Raw genomic sequence first — 20,641 nt, forward strand, 5'->3', positions numbered from 1 at the left:
GCAATAACCATTTTGATACTATTTTCAATTTTTTTTGAAAAATATTCTATTTAAAAACAATCTTGAAAGACTTTGACAAAGCTGAAAATGGGACCATTTCAAACACCTTGGATGAGAAATAACATTGACATTTTAAAGTCTTTTGTGAAAATAGGCTTTCATTTTTTAACCAGCTGTAGGGTCAGGACAGTGCTGCTGACACTAAAGAATGAAACTGAAGAGGGCAGCATGGAGACAACAGAGGACAAATAGCAGGAGCTCGGAAACAGCAGGAGGCAGGCTGACTGGCCACTGCCTTATCTAGATAACTATAAAGGTGCCAGGGAAAAAAAGAGGAGTCCTTCTGTCAAATATATCTGTCTACGACCTTCCCACCCAACTTGATAGCCAGACAGAAGACTGGGACAGGGACATCACAAGGATGAGCACTGACCCCTAGTAAACTATACTTACAAGATGGGGGACTCTACCTTGGGAAGCAGTGACTGAAGAGGCCATGGTAGATCAGCAGATGAACATGAGCTCCCAGTGCAGTGCTGTGGCCAAAAAGGCTCATGTCATGCTTGGAGTATGAAAGAGGAAAGAGTTTATATTACCTCTGTATTTGGTACCGGTGCGGCTGCTGCTGAAATACGTCCAGTTCTAATATCCACAATTCAAAAAGGACATTGATAAATTTGAGAGAGTTCAGAGCAGAGGCACGAGAATGATTAAAGGCCTAGAAAATATGTTTTATAACTGAAGCTAGAGAAATTCAGATTGGAAATAAGGCATAAATAGTTAACAGTGAGTGTAATTAACCATTGGAATAATTTACCAAGGGTTGTGGTGATTCGATATCACTGCCAATTTTAAAATCAAGATTGGATGATTTTCTAAAAGATACACTCTACTTTAAAAAGTAGTTATTTCAGAGAAGTTCTCCAATCTGTATTATACAGGAGATCAGGCTAGATGATGCCAGTGGTCCCTTCTGGCCTTGGAATCTATGAATCTATACAGTCCTACTTGGATTGGCTTTTCCCACCATGATTTGGGTTTCCTTGGTGGGTTTTGTTTGGTTGGCTTTTTACATTCCTGGGGGCTCCTGATCCGACTCTGCCATTAGCATTCAGCCCTTTGAGAGGTTTCCACCACAAGAGAGCATCTATTCTGGTGGTTCTTCCTTCAAGCAGCCTGTCAGAGGTCTCTGGATCACTTGATTAAGATAGATTCAGTAATCTGAGGACTGGTGGCTTGGCATTTTTGTCACAGCGCGTTTTGTGACATAAGGTCATGGGGCTACAGAGAAGCAACACAGGCATAAAAACAGCATACTGCCACTGCGGAGAGCCTGGGTAGTTAAGCTATCCCATGCACAGGTTGTGTGCCATGTAGCACAGAATCAAGTCTCACTTATTGTGGCAAGGGGCCACCCTAAGCAGGATACCTGGTAGGTTCTGGGGAACTCAACACATGGGGCTGGCAAGAGAACTAACTTTCCCATCCGTTATTTCCCATGTCCCTTTTCTGATCTATCCCAATAATTTAAGTTAAACTGGGTATTATCAATAAAAATGGCTGTGTCCTTCGCATCACACACCAGTGTTGTGCATTCACTCTGAATAGGAGTCCAGGGATAAATTACACCAAGTACATTGCATTTACTGTTCTGAATTATCAGTCATCCCCCCCACATGCAAAGTAGCTCCATTTGCTCGGGTGGCCCTATGCATGAAGAATGCAGTCAGCGCCTTCTCTGGAAAGGGGCTCTGGAAACCCTTTTTCCCCTGCTGTGTTGAGCAATGTCTTATCCCATCTAAAATATAGCAAATCTTGTGCAAACGCTGACAAGTTGAAAACTCATTATCTGCAAGCATTTAACCATGGAAGCTTAATGTTCAGCAAGCATTCATGTGTGTAAAACATGATCGTCCAAACATCCATGGAAAGTGAATGCAAAAGGGAAGTGAGCACAGCCACGGCCAATTCATGTTGCAATTCAACTGAATATTTGTGGAAAGCTTTTTTCCTGTATTTGCTCAGCTCTACTTAGTGAAACATGCTTGAGTACCTAAAACATAGAGGAGTCTTGCAGTCCATTAGATGAGCTTTCAATAAGAAGAATTAACTGGATTGCTTAGTGCTAAAATCAGGTTAATCACTTATTGCCCCAAACCAGACAATGAAAGAATCCTTCCGGAGGGGTAGATGAAAGAGTAAGATAGAGGTTCATAATCATCATGGGTGTAGCTGGGTGTGAGGGGCATGGACAGGGCAAACAAACATGCTTTTGTGGAGGAGTAACCAGGAGCAGAAGCCAGGCTCGCCCTGAGCTGCCAAACAGCATCAGAAATGGACATCAGCATGCAGTTACCTGAGCTTTCTTCACCTTAATGATCCAGGTGGGAGGCACAATGACAGCAGCATGAGCCCCCAGGGAACACGGCTCCTCGATGTGATGTAACATGAAGCAGGTGACTTTGTTGTGAAACTAGCGAAGGGAGAGCAGAGCCATCAGTGAGGTGGACAGAGTGCAAGAAAAAGGAGAAAGAGGGAGAGAAAAAGGTATGGTGGGGACAGAAGAAACAGGTTGATGTGTGAGACACTGAGGACTATAACCAGCTCAACTTCTTTTCCCAGTCCTCTGGACCACGAGAGCCTCAGGAACATTAACAAGAAAAAAACCCACCTCCCCATTTTCTCATCCCTTGTCAGACGTGTCCCCTACCCACAAAAGACACCCCTGCTTACATACAGATAACTGTAGTAAGACCAAATTCTAAACAGGCAATAGTATACAAAATGGGAATCCCTTGTTCTCTGAACCAGGAACAGCAATGGAGTGCTTGAGAGCTAACCCTCTCATTTACCCCAGGACTGGCCTTGTTATACTCCAAAAGGAAGGAGCCACAGTCAGCTCTCCTCCACCAGAAGAACAGACTACCCAGGTGTAGCATCCTCGGGGAAAAGGAATAGAAAGGGTGATCCTAGGGGGCTCTTTTCCCCCTAATAAATGAGCACAGGACAAATAAAGTCAAACATGATGATCCTGTGTGGGCAAAACTACCTCCACCATTTACACAGCCCCATCTCTCAACTTCAGTTCTAGCCACTTACCGCCTGCTTGCACCAGGAACAACTGATGGCCACAATCTCTTTACTGTGGAAGGAGAATTTTTGCTGAAATCCCTAGGGTGGTAGGAAGAGATAGGAGAGGAAGGGTTAAGCTGCTTTCCATCACATCAAAATACTTCTCATCACATGAGAAAGTTTAGCATCTTTAACTTTTGACACATGACTGAGCTAGATCAGTTCAGGGTGGTCATATACAGTCTTTCACATCTCTTGGATGTCCTATGAATGGACTAAGGTCCCTGGGGGCTCTGAACTGTTGCACATTACTGTAATCAACAGAATATCATGACATACACAGTTCATAAACACCCATCAGGTTAAATCCACTGTTGTTATTTAGCTCCCTACTATTATGGAGTGCCATGGTTAAGGTTATTACTGAGTTTCCATTATATAACCAATTTTGGCCTCCATGATAAAATCCATTAACAAACATCTTATCAGTCTCAAAGTCAGAAGATTCTACCAGGGGACAAGATAGTATTTTATGGAAAATTTGAAGTGACTGATATCATTTAATATATGTAATATTGAATTATAATACCATAAAAACAGAGGTATTGGACACACTTCCCAAATTTGTCTTCCCCCCGCCCCAACTTTGTAGCAATAAAAAGAAGACTCAATAGAGAGACAGAACCTACTTTCATATATTTTAATAGACCTGCATGAAATTTAGAATATCCATCCTGCAGGAAATACCAATATTTCAACATTTGTATTGTCTCATATCTGAATGTAAAGTTAAAATTTCAAAAAAAATTTTATAGAATGTAAATTTCAAAACCTTTAAATTTAAATATTTTCAATCAAAGCATTTAAACAATCCCAAAATCAAAATGTTTCATTTCAGCTTGTTGAAATGACCCAGAACACTTTGCTTTGAGTCATTTCAACTTTAAATTGAATATTCCAATTGTGGCACTTTGCCTTGTGGGAGTTGTAGTTCATGAGGCTGATGCCAGCACTCTTCCATGTGGGCCAGGCTCCCTGGCTAGACTACCTCTCCCTGGATGCACCCAGAATCATGCGACACCCATGACATACCACACAGAGCCTGGGAAGAGGAAAATCCACATGGAGTATGGGAAATGTAGTCCTCCAGGGAGCTCAGCCAATAGAAGAAAATGAGGGCCTCAGCTATGACTACCATTAGCAATGTGCTGATAGGGAAATGCAGTTCGATGTTTATAGGGTGACCAGATGTCCCAATATTTGGGCCTGTGTCTTATATAGCCTCCTTTTATCGCCCACCCCGTCCCAATTTTTCACCCCGCCCACCCCGTCCCAATAAACAAATTTTTCCCAATGCTGTCTGGTCACCCTATACTGAACTGATTCAAACAATGTTTCAGGTCAGCTCAACAAAACACAATTTTCCAATCTGAGTCAAATCAAGTCAAAACAAAATATTTTGTTCAAATTTTTCCATCAGAAAATTAATTTTTTTCCACAAAGCTGAGATTTTGCCATTGAAAATTTCGATTTGGCAGAAACTGCATTTTTAATCAGAAAAAAATCCCAATGGAAAATTCCCAACCAGTTCTATGCTTTAAGGCCAGAAGGGACAATTAAATCATCAAGTATGATAGCATGTATAATATAAGCTGTAAAACTTCATCCAGCTACCCCTTATTAAGCCCCATAACTTGTGATTGACGAAAGTATATATTTTCCAGAAAGGCAGCAAGTCTCAATCTGAAGACCTCAAGAAGTGGAGAATTCATCACTTCCCTTGATAGTTTGTTCCAATAGTTAATCACATTCATTAGTAAAAAAAATTGTGTTTTATTTCTAATTTAAATTTGTCTGACTTTAACTTCTCGCCTCCCTTGGCTCTTGTTATGCCTTTCTTTGCTAGGTTAAAGAACCTTTTACTGTCTGGTATCTTCTCCCCATGAAGGTCAGTGACTTATCCACTGTAATCATATCACCTCTCAATCTTCTTTTTGATAAACTAAGCAGAAAAACTAAGCTTTACTTACTGACAAATTTATTTGAGCATAAGCTTTCATGAGCTGTAGCTCACAAAAGCTTATGCTCAGATAAATGTGTTAGTCTCTAAGGTGCCACAAGTCCTCCTTTTCTTTTTGCAAATACAGACTAACACGGCTGCTACTCTGAAATCCGTAAGCTTTACTTGAATCCCCAAGCTGACATCCAGTGTCCAGATCCAAAATGGAGTTGTTTGAAGAATTATAAAATTTGATTTAGTAACAGTGCCAGGGAACATCTGCTCCACTGCTTCAGTAATCAGTATGCCTCTTATCGTAGCTTCTGTGCGAGGGAGGAGGAGGAGGGCAGGCAGGTACAGAGGAGCAGGCAGATATTATTGTTCAGTGCCATGAAGAGAGAGAATTAAAACAATAAACAAAAATAATCTAACTAGATTATCCAAATTTGGGCCCTTCACTTATCCAAGTCTTTATCTATTTTGTCCCCGCAGGATGTGGTTTACGAGACCACAATCAGCTCTCTGAAGAATGGAATTCTCTCTCTGCCTGGCCAATGTGAGAAGGTACATGTTGCAGCTGTCTGGCCAATACTTAGCCTAGGCTGTCCCATACCTGGTCTGCTGTAATCACCATACACCAGAGCCCATGGATCAAATTCAGTCTCCTGAGGCATCACACCTTGGGACCTCCACACCTATACCTGTTTTTTCCCCAGTTTTAGTTCCCTACAATCTGTTGATTTCAGGGCTCAGTGGCCCCTCTCTCACCTGAGGGGGCAGGCTTTTCACCATGGTGATGGGCTTCACCCACCAATCCTGTCTATGACATAGGCCCATTGACTTCACAAACACAAATAGCCCAACTGCTTCCTGATTGGGCAAACCTAGTACATCATTTTATGCGGGCCTAAAAATCCAGTCTCAGATCTACAGTATGTATGACAGGATTGATAGAGACTGAGGACTGACACTGGGAAGTTAACTGATTGCTAACTAAGGGCTTGTCTACACTTAAAACTCTACAGCAGTACAGTTATAGAGTTACAGCTGTGCCACTATAGCACTTCAGTGTAGATGCTGGGGTTCTGCCATCGGCATTCGTAATCTACCTCCCTGAGAGGCAGTAACTAGGTAGACAGAAGAATTTTTCCATTGATGTAGCGTTGTCTACTCTGGGGGTTAGGTCGTCTTAATTACGTCACTCAGGAATGTGGATTTTTCACACCCGTGAATGATGTAGTTACGCCGATTTAATTTTCTAGTGTAGACCAGGCCTGAGTTTCTTCGTTCACTGAGATCTGAGTTTCTTTTAATGTTTCGCATAAATTTAATTCCTCCTTCCTTTGAAAAAAATATTTTGGCCCCTGGTGGATAGAAAGATTTTTTTTCCAAGTTGGTGGAAATACCTGTCTCCCAACCCTCAACTAAGAAAAAACAAAATCTGGTGCATTTGTTCCAAGGGCCATAAGTGGTATTTTTTTAAACTGAGCAGCTTCCTTTGTTTCTGGGTGAATCATTTTTTTTCATTTATTCTGTAGGCTATTTGATTTCTTACAGCGTTAATAGTGAAAATGATCCAGCAATAAAAATATAATAATGATTATTTTGAAGTAAAATAGCACTATTCTTCCTCGAATTGCTTTACAAATATAAGCTAATCTCTCCTCCTGTCAGGTAAATTAGTAAATATTAAGAACCTGAATTTACATATAGGGAAACTGATGCAGTAAAGTGATTTATCCAAAGCCACAGTGGGAGTTGGTGAAAACAGTGGGATTAAAATATTGGCATTTCCCACTCAGTTTCCTCTGATCAGCCTGCTGGCCATTGCCCCAGGCTTCCTCCTGCCTCCCCTCTGAGTAAGACAGAAAACTAGAATTCACTTTTTCTTTGCTGTTCCTGGGTTGGGTTTGCCTCCACTCGCTCCTGAAAGAGATAGAATTATCCCACAAGAAATACATTGCACACTTTGAGAAACACGAGGATGGAGCACTAACTCCATATTTGAGATGGGGTTGTTGCATTAATGCCTGATTCACCCGTTTCAGGTGTAGTATGTAAAACTACATGTTGTGAGATCTTCTTGTGAAAATAAATCACATCGGTGCAGGATGGAGGAAATATATCTGGAGGAAGAGAGCTCCTGGATCCCCAGATTGCATTGGGATCACAACCTGTCCAAATAATTGGAGTCAGCACCAGCACTGATAGGGTGGGACCTCAGGAAAAATCTCATGAGACACTATCCTGTATTAGACCATCGGTCCATATAATCCAGTAACCTACCCCCCTACGCCGCCTCCCAGCAGTGGCCAATGATGCTTCAGAAAGAAGTAAAGCAAAAAAATAAATTAACACACTAAGCAAATGATGTATGCGGAAATTCATTCCTGACCACAGGCTTACGACTAGAAGTATGAGATGTGATTGCTCCTAAATCTTTATCTCAGCTTGAATAATGGTAAGTATTATTAATGTTCATTAAAATATTTTAGCTATCCAATTCCAGCCATAGGATTTGACTGATGACCTCCTAGAATAATGAGATCCACAGAATGAGTAAGCACTTCATGAAACATACTTTCTTCTATTGCTCTAAATTTACTTCCATTTCATTTCAATGACTGTCTCCTTTATCTTGCATGACAGGGGACGTTAAAGGATGGTTTTAAAGGCAGAAGAACAAAAAAAGTAGGAGCACAAGACAAACAAGTATTTGGTTATAGAGGAGGTCATTTTGCCATTAAAATACAAAGGCATTTTTCTTGTTAGTGTTTTCTTTTATCCTTCCTGGTTTCTGGACAGAGAGCTCTACCAGAACATATGCATGCAAACTTTAACTCTGTGCGTATTAAGATGCTATTCTCTTTGCACGTCTACTGACCTCAACCTCAGGGGAGCCATGTCTTTTGTCCATTCCAGTCCAGACTGGTCATGTAGATACCATGAATATATTAAGGGTTGGTTGTGGTACCAACATGCACTGACTGTTCTACAAGCATAATGAATCCCTTTGATACCGATACTGGAGATACAAAGCAACTCAGAGAATGGCAGAGGCACAAGAAACATGGCTCCAATGTCATCGTGTGTCATATCAACATAAGAATGCTGCATGTAAGCCTCTCACTGCTGGTGCTCACATACCATCTGCCATGAAGAGGATACTGCATCTTACTGCAGCTAGTACCTTAGCTCAGTATCCACGGCCAGTTTGTTACATCTGATTTTCTGGTTCTGGCTAAAAAATACACACCACGGAGAACCTGACAAGACATGGGCTCTGCCCTTTGTCCACACAATAATTAACTGCTGAACCTGAAGAAAAGAGAGATTTCTCAGGAAGAGAAGAGAGAGACAGTAGCATAACCTAGTTCTGGAGAAAGGAAGTTATGCTTAGGTGTAAATTAATTTCAGCACCTCTTAGATGCTTGGAGGACTGGAAGATCTGGGAGAAAAGGTCCTATAGGGAGCCAAGTTTTCTCTTATCTTTTCTGTAGCCTTTGGAAATGGGTTTTCAGAGTCTGTACAGCAGAGCATTCATTGACAAATCCAGTCTAACACACTGAGAACAATTACGTAGCAGGGATGAAGGAATGGTGCTGGACTATAGTGCACTAGCGTTTCACTTCTGGAGATCCGGCATCAGGTCACAAGTAAGATAAATTTGCTGTAACCACTTTGGTCCCCATTTGTGCACATCAGAAACCCATCACCCCACTTGGCATGATTATCATTCTCTGCTCAAGAGAAGGCTGGAATAGAATAATTAAATGGTTGGGAAGAGCCACCTGCTGAATTGAATCTAGCAGTGTTGAGAGAATCCTGGCATAACCATTATCATGTACATATGCCACTTACCTTTCCACACTGCTTGCACTTCCCTTCCTGCCTCCGCCTGTGCACCCAGTGATGTCGGACAAAGTTCTGCAGGAAAGGGACAAAATGAAAGCATTAGTAAATGATAGCATCTTACCTTTACAGAGCACCTTTCATCCCTCATCATTTTCCAGCCATATATATATATACGAGAATCACTTCAGTCATGACTGAATTGCAGTCACTTTTGGAGCAAAACGTGGCAGCCATTAAGCAGCAGTACTACCCCCCAGTTTGTACTGGGAAATGAAAATACCACACACAACTGAAAGTGCAGGAGGAATCTAGGTTGACAGCATTCATTACCCAAATTGGAATCTGAACAGAACAACCCCCCTGTTTTGTATGATACTCTCATACAAAAAGAATAGAGTACAGTCCAGCAAAGACAATTACAGTACCAGCCAAGAGAGAAGAAGTATCCTTAAAGCACTATGTTTACCTATAACATAGGGCCCACTTCTACTCCCCATTGAAGTCAATGGGAGGGGAAGTTCATCAGTGAGTTCAGTGGGAGCTAGGTTTGGTTTTATAAGGCAAGAACATGGGTTGGCCTACAGGTCCACGCAGAGGAACAAGGGGGTGTAAGGCGTTCCTTTACTCCCCCACATGGGCTACCCACACTATGGATCACAGCATGGAGGGAAGGAGAGCAGCATCTGCAGGGCTGCTACCTCCCTTTCCATGCATAGTGCCTCAACTTTTTCCCCTCAATACACCAGCCAGCAGAGCTGAGCAAATGTGGAAGGGAATGTAATCTGCATCTAGCATAGGCACCAACTCAGTGAGTGCTCCGGAGAAAAATTGCTCTGCACCCATCAGCAGCTCCAAGCCCCACCGCCCCAGCTCACCTCTGCCTCTGCCTTCTCCTCCTCCCCTGAGTGCACCGCATTCCTGCTTTTCCTCCCAGACCTTGCTGCCGCGAAACAGCTGTTTTGCAGCATAACAAGCTGTGGGAGGGAGGGGGGAGGAGCGGGAACATGGTGTGCTCAGGGGAGGAGGTGGGGAAGAGGCGGGGCTGGGGCAGGGATTTGGGGAAGGGGTTAGAATGGGGATGGGGTGGGGGCACGAGCACCCACTGGTGCCAGGAGAAGTTGGCGCCTATGGCATCTAGTATAGACTAGTAGCAGATTTCTTCCCCCTTGAGAAACGGAAGAGCCAAAGACATGCTTGTAACTCTAAGGGTATATCTACACTGCAAGTGAAGGGATGACTTTAGCCTGGGTAGGCATACCCATGCTAGCTCTAATGTAGTTAACAGGGGTAACAATAGTTGTGTACATGGGCTAGCAACCAGTGTATGTACCCATGTTCCCCAGTGGGCTTGCACTTGGTTACATCTACACTTGGAGCTAGGGGTGTGACTCCCAGCTAGCAGAGACATATTCATGCTAGTTCTCCCCAGGTTAGCATGCTAAAAATAGTAGTCAGAGTAACAGCCATGTTAGTCTGTATTCGCAAAAAGAAAAGGAGTACTTGTGGCACCTTAGAGACTAACCCATTTATTTGGGCATAAGCTTTCAGCTGTAGCTCACGAAAGCTTATGCTCAAATAAATGGGTTAGTCTCTAAGATGTCACAAGTACTCCTGTTCCTTTTGAAAAATAGTAGTGTAGCCAGAGTAGCATGGGCAGCAGCAAGTGGCAGCTCAGGCTAACCATCTTGAGTGTGTACCCATGGGGTCCGGGAGGGTTTGTACTCAGGGCAGCTGGTAATACACTACTACTTTTAGCATACTAGCTCAGTGAGAGCTGGCGTACGTCTGTGCAAGCTGTGGATTGCACCCCTAGCGCCAAGCGTAGATGTAGCCTCAGAGCAGGCTTGGAAGGTTTCACTTTTTATTGGTCAGTGTTGATAAATATCGATTTCACTGTACACAGACAAACCGCCGAAAAATGTTTCCATCGATAGTAATCGACATAGGCAAAGAAATATGCTGCTTGAGATCTTATTGCAGTTTGATTTAAAGCTGTTCGTTTTGTACATTTTGACACATGATGCTGACAATTTGTGTTTTAACAGTTACAAAGCTTTAGCTTTTTGAATTTCAACATTTATTGTTATTAAATAATTATTGTCTGACCCCCCCCATAATTCCCCCAACTATGAAAATTTAAATTGATAAAAATAATAAATGCTGAAAATCCATGATTTTGTGCAACTGTGAAAATTTAAGTAGATAAAAATGAAAAGACACTTAAAAATAAACATCAATATTAAAGGTCAAAATAATTAAAAAAATAAAAATGAAATCCTGCCAACCCTTCCTAAGAGTCACCAGGTCTGCCCATGGGACAGCACAACTATGCACTGTCCCTTGCTATGGGTTAAGAGTAAACTCTCAGTCTAGCCAATAATTTATGCCATACCCTCTACCCTACACTTTAAAATCTTTTCCTGAACTCTGAAACTTCCTTTTAACAGCTAGTACTATCTGGCTTATCAATAAAGCTGGGATATTACACAAGCAAAACAGCTCTACTTTTTTCCTTCTTTTTCTTTATTAAAAAAAAAACTAAACATCTAGGACATAAAATGTGAAAGCCTGACATGAAGACAGGAAATAAGTTTCAACAACTATATTGACTCTACTTTGTTGCACATGTGCTTTTTTCTGTTTATTCTTCTAAAATATGTTCCTTAGGGTTTATGTCATTAAATACATGCATAAATACTGTAAAACATACAGCATCTGTAATGTGGCCAAATTCAGACTGCAGTTGGAATTAACTTTTGCATTTCTTGAGGTTTTCTCATTTTTAATTCTGTAAGCTAATAAGAGACTTGAAAAACTGAAAATACTATTGGCAAAGTGAGTGGAAAGAGGGTGAAAGAAAGGAAAGAAATAATGGAGAGATGCAGAGATAGAAAAATCAGAAAAACTGGTTGAAAGACAGAAAATAAGAAAGGAAGAATATGAAATATAAGTAAGAGAATATGAAAAAAGAATGATTGGGGAGAAAAAAAAAGAGAATGGATGAGGGAATATGGAAAAAAAAGAAATTGATGTTGTTGATATAACTAATGTGGCTATTTGTCTAGAATTCATTTTATATTCCTTGTGAAGAAGAGAATGTGTCCCAAAGGGGGCCAGTTCTCTTTCTAAGGCTCCAGTGAGTCTAAAAGCACTGTTCCTACTCCAGGAACAGGTGCATAAATCATAGAGGGGAGCAATGGTTAGTCATAAATTACTTACTTCTCTTGGAGATCTGGAGCCCCCCTCTCGGAACGTTGGTTTGCACCGGAAATTAATCTGTCATTAAAAGCAAAGCAAACAAATAGGAAAAAAATCAATATTGTATAGGAATGTAAACAGAAATCAGAGGTGGCTGTAAATGTTGACAATGTGTATGGTAATATAATGTGTGAGAACTGTTCCCATATATTGTATTAGATCAGCTCTGCAAAATACCCTTTTCAAAAACATACTAGCTCAACTAAAAATCCAGTGTCCCAACAAAGAGACCCACCTTGCTGTTAAAAGAGCATGTGTGTGCATTCACCTGCCCAAACAATCTACATCTTGCCTCCCCATGTCTCTAAACAGTCTTCTCTTCACCATGTTGTGGCTGTCTGTTCAGTGTCTCTTCTTTACCTGCCCTCCCCCTCTTAAAAGGCAGCACTGCATCAGTTTAACCTTGCTTTGCATGAGCAAGGTTACCTTTGCAACCAGAGGCTGGGCTTAAGCTAGGGGTTTTAAAAAGTCAATGGAAGCTGGGCATCAAACTCCTTCAGGTTTACTCCTTTTTAAATGAAAGCTAGATTCTGCAGACCATTCACATGAGAAATGTTGGGACCCTGAATGAGTAAATAGATTTTTCCACCTCTTTATCAAGCCATTCCCACTTACCCACCCACAAATCCTGGCCAGACTAGCAGTGCCTCAAAAAGGATCAGCTACATTCCCTATTTCTGAGGGCAGAGTAGAGTACAGGCCAACAGGCGCTTTCATAAAACTGAAAATGTTAAACAGATTGGAAACAAAAAGAAAGGATGAACCAAATGGTTGTGGGGAAGGAAAAGGGAAGAATTGGGAGAAAGGGGGATGCAGAGAGAATAAAGAAGTAATGGGGGGAACACTGAGAGAGAACAAAAGGGAGAGGATGATGGGAGAGGTGGAAAAAGAAATAGTGCATTTAAACTGAAGTTGCCAGTGGACCTCAGGTTTGCATCTCCACTGTTTTCTCTTTCTCCCCATCCTAAGGGGCCATAAAACGAAGAGTCAAATTATAATCCCAACTCATTTCAAAACTTATGTCAGTAGTAGCAACACAAAATTGTAATTCTTAATACTGGATGCAAAATTTTACAGACTGCAAAATGCTACAGTGTAAAAATTTTACACACACATCCTGCAAATCACCTACATGATCATAGCTTTTGATCTATATGCTGTCATAAATATAAAGGGAAGGGTAAACCCCTTTGAAATCCCTCCTGGCCAGGGGAAAGCTCCTCTCACCTGTAAAGGGTTAAGAAGCTAAAGGTAACCTCGCTGGCACCTGATCAAAATGACCAATGAGGAGACAAGATACTTTCAAAAGCTGGGAGGAGGGAGAGAAACAAAGGGTCTGTGTCTGTCTGTATGCTGGTCTTGGCCGGGGATAGACCAGGAATGGAGTCTTAGAACTTTAGGCACCTGATCAAAATGACCAATGAGGAGACAAGATACTTTCAAAAGCTGGGAGGAGGGAGAGAAACAAAGGGTCTGTGTCTGTCTGTAGTCGTCTTGGCCGGGGATAGACCAGGAATGGAGTCTTAGAACTTTTAGTAAGTAATCTAGCTACGTATGTGTTAGATTATGATTTCTTTAAATGGCTGAGAAAAGATTTGTGCTGAATAGAATAACTATTTCTGTCTGTGTATCTTTTTTGTAACTTAAGGTTTTGCCTAGAGGGGTTCTCTATGTTTTTGAATCTAATTACCCTGTAAGATATCTACCATCCTGATTTTACAGGGGGGATTTCTTTATTTCTATTTACTTCTATTTTTTATTAAAAGTCTTCTTGTAAAAAACTGAATGCTTTTTCATTGTTCTCAAATCCAAGGGTTTGGGTCTGTGGTCACCTATGCAAATTGGTGAGGCTTTTTATCCAACATTTCCCAGGAAAGGGGGTTGCAAGTGTTCGGAGGATTGTGCATTGTTCTTAAGATCCAAGGGTCTGGGTCTGTAGTCACCTAGGCAAATTGGTGAGGCTTTTTACCAAACCTTGTCCAGGAAGTGGGGTGCAGGGTTTTGGGAAGTATTTTGGGGGGAAAGACGCGTCCAAACAGCTCTTCCCCAGTAACCAGTATTAGTTTGGTGGTGGTAGCGGCCAGTCCAAGGACAACGGGGGGGAATATTTTGTACCTTGGGGAAGTTTTGACCTAAGCTGGTAAAGATAAGCTTAGGAGGTTTTTCATGCAGGTCCCCACATCTGTACCCTAGAGTTCAGAGTGGGGGAGGAACCTTGACATTGTGGCATAGTGGTGGGATTAACCTGAAATCATTTTGAGATCCAGTTGAGATTTTTTGAACTAGAAATACAGATTTTAAAAAGGAATTTTTCTTTTTTTCCTGTGGAAAGGAAGTCCAGAAAGCAGCTTTGAAACTGAAAGCAGCTTGGGTTTTCTCTGCTTTGTGGCCAAGCAGAGACAAAAGGGGATTATCTTTGTGAATTGCAGGTTTTCTTTGCCTGGAGGCAGGGTACTTAACTCCTGCAGGGAAATTCACAGTCTTCCAACCCAGAGTTTTTTTTTTCTTTTCTTCCTAAAAGTAAATAGGGGGGGTGTGCTCTACCCATTTGCCTGGAGACAAAAGTGACAGGGTTTTTTTTTTAGGATTTTGATTCTTTTGTTTTACAAGGAGCACAGGTTTGAAAGGGAATTTTTTTTCTTTGGGCTGGGTAAGCAGGTTTCCAAGTAGTTGGAGGTTTTTTGCTTTAATTTGGGCCCAGAGCAGAGACAAGGGAATTGTCTTTTTCTGTAGGCTGACAATCACTATCAGAGAATAGGTATTCTATTCCAGCACAGCAAAATTTTACAGCCAAGTTTTGTTTGTTTATTTCTAAACCTCGGGTGTAAAGTTAGTTAAAAACAGAGAGGTTAGAATGGCAAAATCCGCGGCTCGACTACAGCTCGAATTAGCCAAATTTCAGGCTGAGGAAAGACAAAGGGAACATGAAAGACAGACAGAACTCATGCGGCTGAAGAAGGAACAAGAAAGGGAGGCAGAACAACACCAAGCGGCTGCTCACAGGAGAGCTATGGAAGCGAGGGACAAAGAACTGGAGGAGAAGGAAAAAGAGGAGGAGATGGAGAAGATAAAGGCTCAGCAGAATATCCCAACAAACCCTAGTAATCCTTCTCCAAGTACCACTTCCCATCCCAGAAAGTTCCCCACCTACAAGGCAGGCGATGATACTGAGGCCTTCCTAGAAAACTTCGAAAGGGCCTGCCTTGGGTACAACATCTCTACTGACCAATACATGGTAGAGCTGAGGCCGCAGCTCAGTGGACCCTTAGCTGAGGTGGCAGCTGAAATGCCTAAAGAACACATGAACAAGTATGAACTGTTTAAATCCAAGGCGAGAGTCAGAATGGGGATAACACCCGAGCAGTCTCGTCGGAGGTTCAGAGCCCTAAGGTGGAAACCAGACATGTCATTTACCCGACATGCCTACCACATTGTGAAACATTGGGATGCCTGGATATCAGGAGCAAGTGTTGAATCTCCAGTAAATTTGCCCTTCCTAATGCAAATGGAACAATTCTTAGAGGGTGTTCCTGAGGAAATAGAAAGATACATCCTAGATGGGAAACCCAAAACTGTAATTGAGGCAGGAGAGATTGGAGCCAGATGGGTGGAGGTGGCAGAGAAGAAGAAAACTGGTCGCAGTTGGAGCGGAGACCAGAAGGGACCACCCCAGACCACACCCTATTACCGGGGGCCGCCCAAAGCCCCACCTACCTCCCAAAGAACCCTCCAGACCCCTTATCGTCCCACCACCCCATTCTCCAGCAACCCTCCTCGCCTCAGTGACCCGTCAGCTGGACGATGTTTTAAGTGTAACGACCTGGGGCATGTAAAGGCCAACTGCCCCAAGAACCCCAACAGATTACAGTTCATTGCACCGGAATCACACCAGAGGTCCACAGGCCCAGATACTTCCCAGATACCCTTGGAGCGGAGGGAAACTGTGAGTGTGGGCGGGAAGAAGGTCACCGCGTGGAGGGACACCGGAGCACAAGTGTCAGCTATCCATGCTTCCTTAGTGGACCCCAATTTAATCAACCCAGAGATCCAAGTGACGATTCAACCCTTCAAGTCCAACTCTTTCAATTTGCCTACAGCCAAGTTGCCTGTCCAGTACAAGGGCTGGTCAGGAATGTGGACTTTTGCAGTCTATGATGATTATCCCATCCCCATGCTGTTGGGGGAAGACTTGGCCAATCATGTGAAGCAGGCCAAGAGGGTGGGAACGGTCACCCGCAGCCAGGCTAAACAAGCCGTGAGGCCTAGCTCTGTTCCGGAAACTTCTACCAGGACCCGGTCAGAGGTGATGGACCTGGACCCCAGGCCAATGTCTGCAACAGCAGTAGTGGATCCAGTCCCAGAGACCCAGACGGAACCAGTCCCAGAACCGGAACCAGCCGAACAACCAACACCAGACCCCGTGTCAGCACTGAACCCAGTACTTGCAACCTCAACACCAGAGGGCCCCACCGAACCTGAACTGGCAGCAGCTGATAACCCTACACAAGAGGCTCAGCCGGAGCCTGAATCCCAACATAGTGCACCAGCGGAGAGCGGTTCACAGTCAACCGAAACAGCTCCATCCCCTATATCGCTTCCAGAGGGACCAAGCCTAGGTCCACAATCCCATGAGGAACTGATGTCTCCAGCATCAAGGGAACAGTTCCAGACCGAACAGGAAGCAGATGAAAGCCTCCAGAGAGCTTGGACGGCGGCACGGAGCAACCCACCGCCTCTCAGCTCTTCTAATCGATCCAGGTTTGTTGTAGAAAGAGGACTTTTATACAAGGAAACTCTTTCTGGGGGACACCAGGAAGACTGGCATCCTCAGAGACAGTTGGTAGTTCCAACTAAATACCGGGCCAAGCTCTTGAGCTTAGCCCACAATCACCCTAGTGGCCATGCTGGGGTGAACAAGACCAAAGACCGTTTGGGGGGGTCATTCCACTGGGAGGGAATGGGCAAGGATGTTTCTACCTATGTCCAGTCTTGTGAGGTGTGCCAAAGAGTGGGAAAACCCCAAGACCAGGTCAAAGCCCCTCTACAACCACTCCCCATCATTGAAGTTCCATTTCAGCGAGTAGCTGTGGATATTCTGGGTCCTTTTCCGAAAAAGACACCAAAATGACCAATGAGGAGACAAGATACTTTCAAAAGCTGGGAGGAGGGAGAGAAACAAAGGGTCTGTGTCTGTCTGTAGTCGTCTTGGCCGGGGATAGACCAGGAATGGAGTCTTAGAACTTTTAGTAAGTAATCTAGCTACGTATGTGTTAGATTATGATTTCTTTAAATGGCTGAGAAAAGATTTGTGCTGAATAGAATAACTATTTCTGTCTGTGTATCTTTTTTGTAACTTAAGGTTTTGCCTAGAGGGGTTCTCTATGTTTTTGAATCTAATTACCCTGTAAGATATCTACCATCCTGATTTTACCGGGGGGATTTCTTCATTTCTATTTACTTCTATTTTTATTAAAAGTCTTCTTGTAAGAAACTGAATGCTTTTTCATTGTTCTCAGATCCAAGGGTTTGGGTCTGTGGTCACCTATGCAAATTGGTGAGGCTTTTTATCCAACATTTCCCAGGAAAGGGGGGGTGCAAGTGTTGGGAGGATTGTTCATTGTTCTTAAGACCCAAGGGTCTGGGTCTGTAGTCACCTAGGCAAATTGGTGAGGCTTTTTACCAAACCTTGTCCAGGAAGTGGGGTGCAAGGTTTTGGGAAGTATTTTGGGGGGAAGGACGCGTCCAAACAGCTCTTCCCCAATAACCAGTATTAGTTTGGTGGTAGCGGCCAGTCCAAGGACAACGGGTGGAATATTTTGTACCTTGGGGAAGTTTTGACCTAAGCTGGTAAAGATAAGCTTAGGAGGTTTTTCATGCAGGTCCCCACATCTGTACCCTAGAGTTCAGAGTGGGGGAGGAACCTTGACACATATGCACAGTCAATATACTGGCATGATTTTATTAGTTGAGGAATTTTCTGCCATCAATAGGTTCAGTAGTTCTCAAGCTATTTACTGTTATGGGCTGCATATGCTGCTCTCTGTGTGTTATGTGGGCTGCATCCACACAATGTATATGCTGAGAGCCCGGAGAGTGTGGCTGTGGATCCTGCCTGCAAAGATGGGGAGCCCTGTCCAATGCGGGGTGCCCCCCAGCTAGGGACAGTCCCCCCAGCATCCAGACTCCCCGCCCAGCACTAGGCTGGCACACAAGCCCTCCAGGGACTGACCCTTCCAGCACCTAGTCCACAACCCAGGGACTGCCCTCCAGGCACCCAGCCCCCCAACTAGGGACTGCCCCCCCCCAGCAACTGCCCCCAGCATCCAGGCCCCCCAGCACTCAATCCCTCCCATCCAGGGACTGTGCCCCAGCCACCACTTCCCCTACCTAGAGTCTGTTCCCCATGGACCAACTGCACCCCCTGTCCCCACACCTCAACCCCCTGCACTCTCCTCCCTACAGCCCTAGCCCCCTGCACACTCCTCCCACATCGTCACTGGTCTCCTACCTTGGCTGCACCTAGCTGAGCTGTGCAGCCCACCCTGCCCACCTGCTGCTGTGGGCCTAGTGCTGGGGATCCTGCTCCAGTCGAGGTCACTGGACCCGCGATTCTGCAGGGTAGGGGGCACTGAGCACCCAGGCCTCCTGCCAATGCTACTAGGCCTGATCCTGCCGGGAGGCGGCTGACAGTGGGCTCAATCCTGCGCTGCCCTGTTTTTGCATCCTGCTACCACCTCTGTGCCCGGGGCAGATGCCCCTCCCACCCCACACTAGTTACAGTTCTGAAGATATCACATGAGCTGCAGCTGTGTGCTGATTGGGCCACGAGTTGAGAACCACTGGGTTAAATGATAAACATGGAAGATGATACTAACAAGGGGAAGAAGCATGTCTGTATGTCTGAGAAACTTAGACTGACTGTCAAAGTGAAACATAATTAAACATATCTCTCAACTGTCCATTATAAAGGCAGAGTGGTTGGGCTTCCTTATTATAGATATAATTGATCTCCATCCCAAAATGAAAGAACAGCAACTTCATTTAAGTGATGTAAAATTATAGCATTAGACATGAATAGAAAGTAGCATAAACTCTGGCAAGTCAGTAAAAGTATAATTAGGAAGGCCAAAAAAAGAATATGAAGAGCAACTAGCCAAAGACTCAAAAACTGACAGTGAAAAAAATTAAGTTAATCAGAAGCAGGAAGCCTGCTAAACAATAAATGGGGCCACTGGATGATCAAGGTACTAAAGGAGCACTCAAGGAAGATAAGACCATTGCAGAGAAGCCAACTGAATTCTTTGCGTTAGTCATCACTGGAGAAGATGTCAGGGAGATTCCCACACCTGAACCGTTCTTTTTAGGTGAGAAATCTGAGGAACTGTCCCCGACTGAAGTGTCAGTAGAGAAGGTTTTGGAACAAATTGATAAATTAAACAGTAATAAGTCACCAGGACCAGATGGTAGTCACCCAAGAGTTATGAAGGAACTGCAGTATGAAATTGCAAAACTACTAACTGGGGTATGTAACCAGCCATTTAAATCAGCTTCAGGAGGATAGCTAATGTGACACCAATTTTTAAAATAAGGCTCTGGAGGTGATCCTGGCAATTACAGGCCAGTAAGCCTAACTTCAATACCAGGGAGATTGGTTGAAACTATAGTAAAGAACAGAATTATTAGACACATAGATGAACATAATTTGGTAGGGAAAAGTCAGCATGGTTTCTGTAAAGGGAAATCATGCCTTACCGATCTATTAGCATTCTTTCAGGAGTCAGCAAACCTGTGGATAAGGGTGATCCAGTGGATATAGTGTACTTGGATTTTCAGAAAGCCTTGACAAGGTCCCTCACTAATGGCACTTAAGCAAAGTAAGCTGTCATGGGATAAGAAGGAAGGTCCTCTCATGGCTCAGTAATGGGTTAGAAAACAGGAACCAAAGGTAGGAATAGGGCTGTCAATTAATCTCAGTCAACTCACGAGATTAACTCAAAAAAATTAATCGCGATTAAAAAAATTAATCATGATTAATCACAGTTTTTATCGCACTGTTAAACAATAGAATATCAATTGAAATTTATTACATATTTTGGATGTTTTTCTATATTTTCATGTATATATGGTATTCTGCGTTGTAATTTAAATCAAAGTGTATATTATTTTGATTACAAATATTTGCACTGTAAAAATGATAAACAAAAGAAATAGTATTTTTCAATTCACCTCATACACGTACTGTAGTGCAATCTCTTCATCGTGAAAGTGCAACTTACAAATGTTGATTTTTTTTGTGTTATATAACTGCACTTAAAACCAAAACAATGTAACACTTCAGAGCCTACAAGTCCACTCAGTCCTACTTCTTGTTCAGCCAATCGCTCAGACAAACAAGTTTGTTTATATTTACAGGAGATAATGCTGCCCTTTTCTTATTTACAATGTCACCCAAAAGTG

At 43.1% G+C, this 20,641-nt stretch overlaps 1 protein-coding gene across 1 annotated transcript in view; it reads right to left on the reverse strand.

The window, feature by feature from the left end:
- The window catches only part of DGKI (diacylglycerol kinase iota), a 146,007-nt gene extending 143,558 nt beyond the window's left edge, over window positions 1-2,449 (reverse strand). Inside the window, exon 1 of the mRNA XM_077807526.1 lies at window positions 2,357-2,449. Within this exon, the coding sequence (XP_077663652.1) occupies window positions 2,357-2,449 (93 nt within the window). The remainder of the gene's footprint in view (window positions 1-2,356) is intronic.
- Between the last annotated feature and the right edge of the window lie 18,192 nt (window positions 2,450-20,641).

This window comes from Eretmochelys imbricata, chromosome 1, assembly GCF_965152235.1.
Source record: "Eretmochelys imbricata isolate rEreImb1 chromosome 1, rEreImb1.hap1, whole genome shotgun sequence".
NCBI classification, from domain to species: domain Eukaryota; kingdom Metazoa; phylum Chordata; order Testudines; family Cheloniidae; genus Eretmochelys; species Eretmochelys imbricata.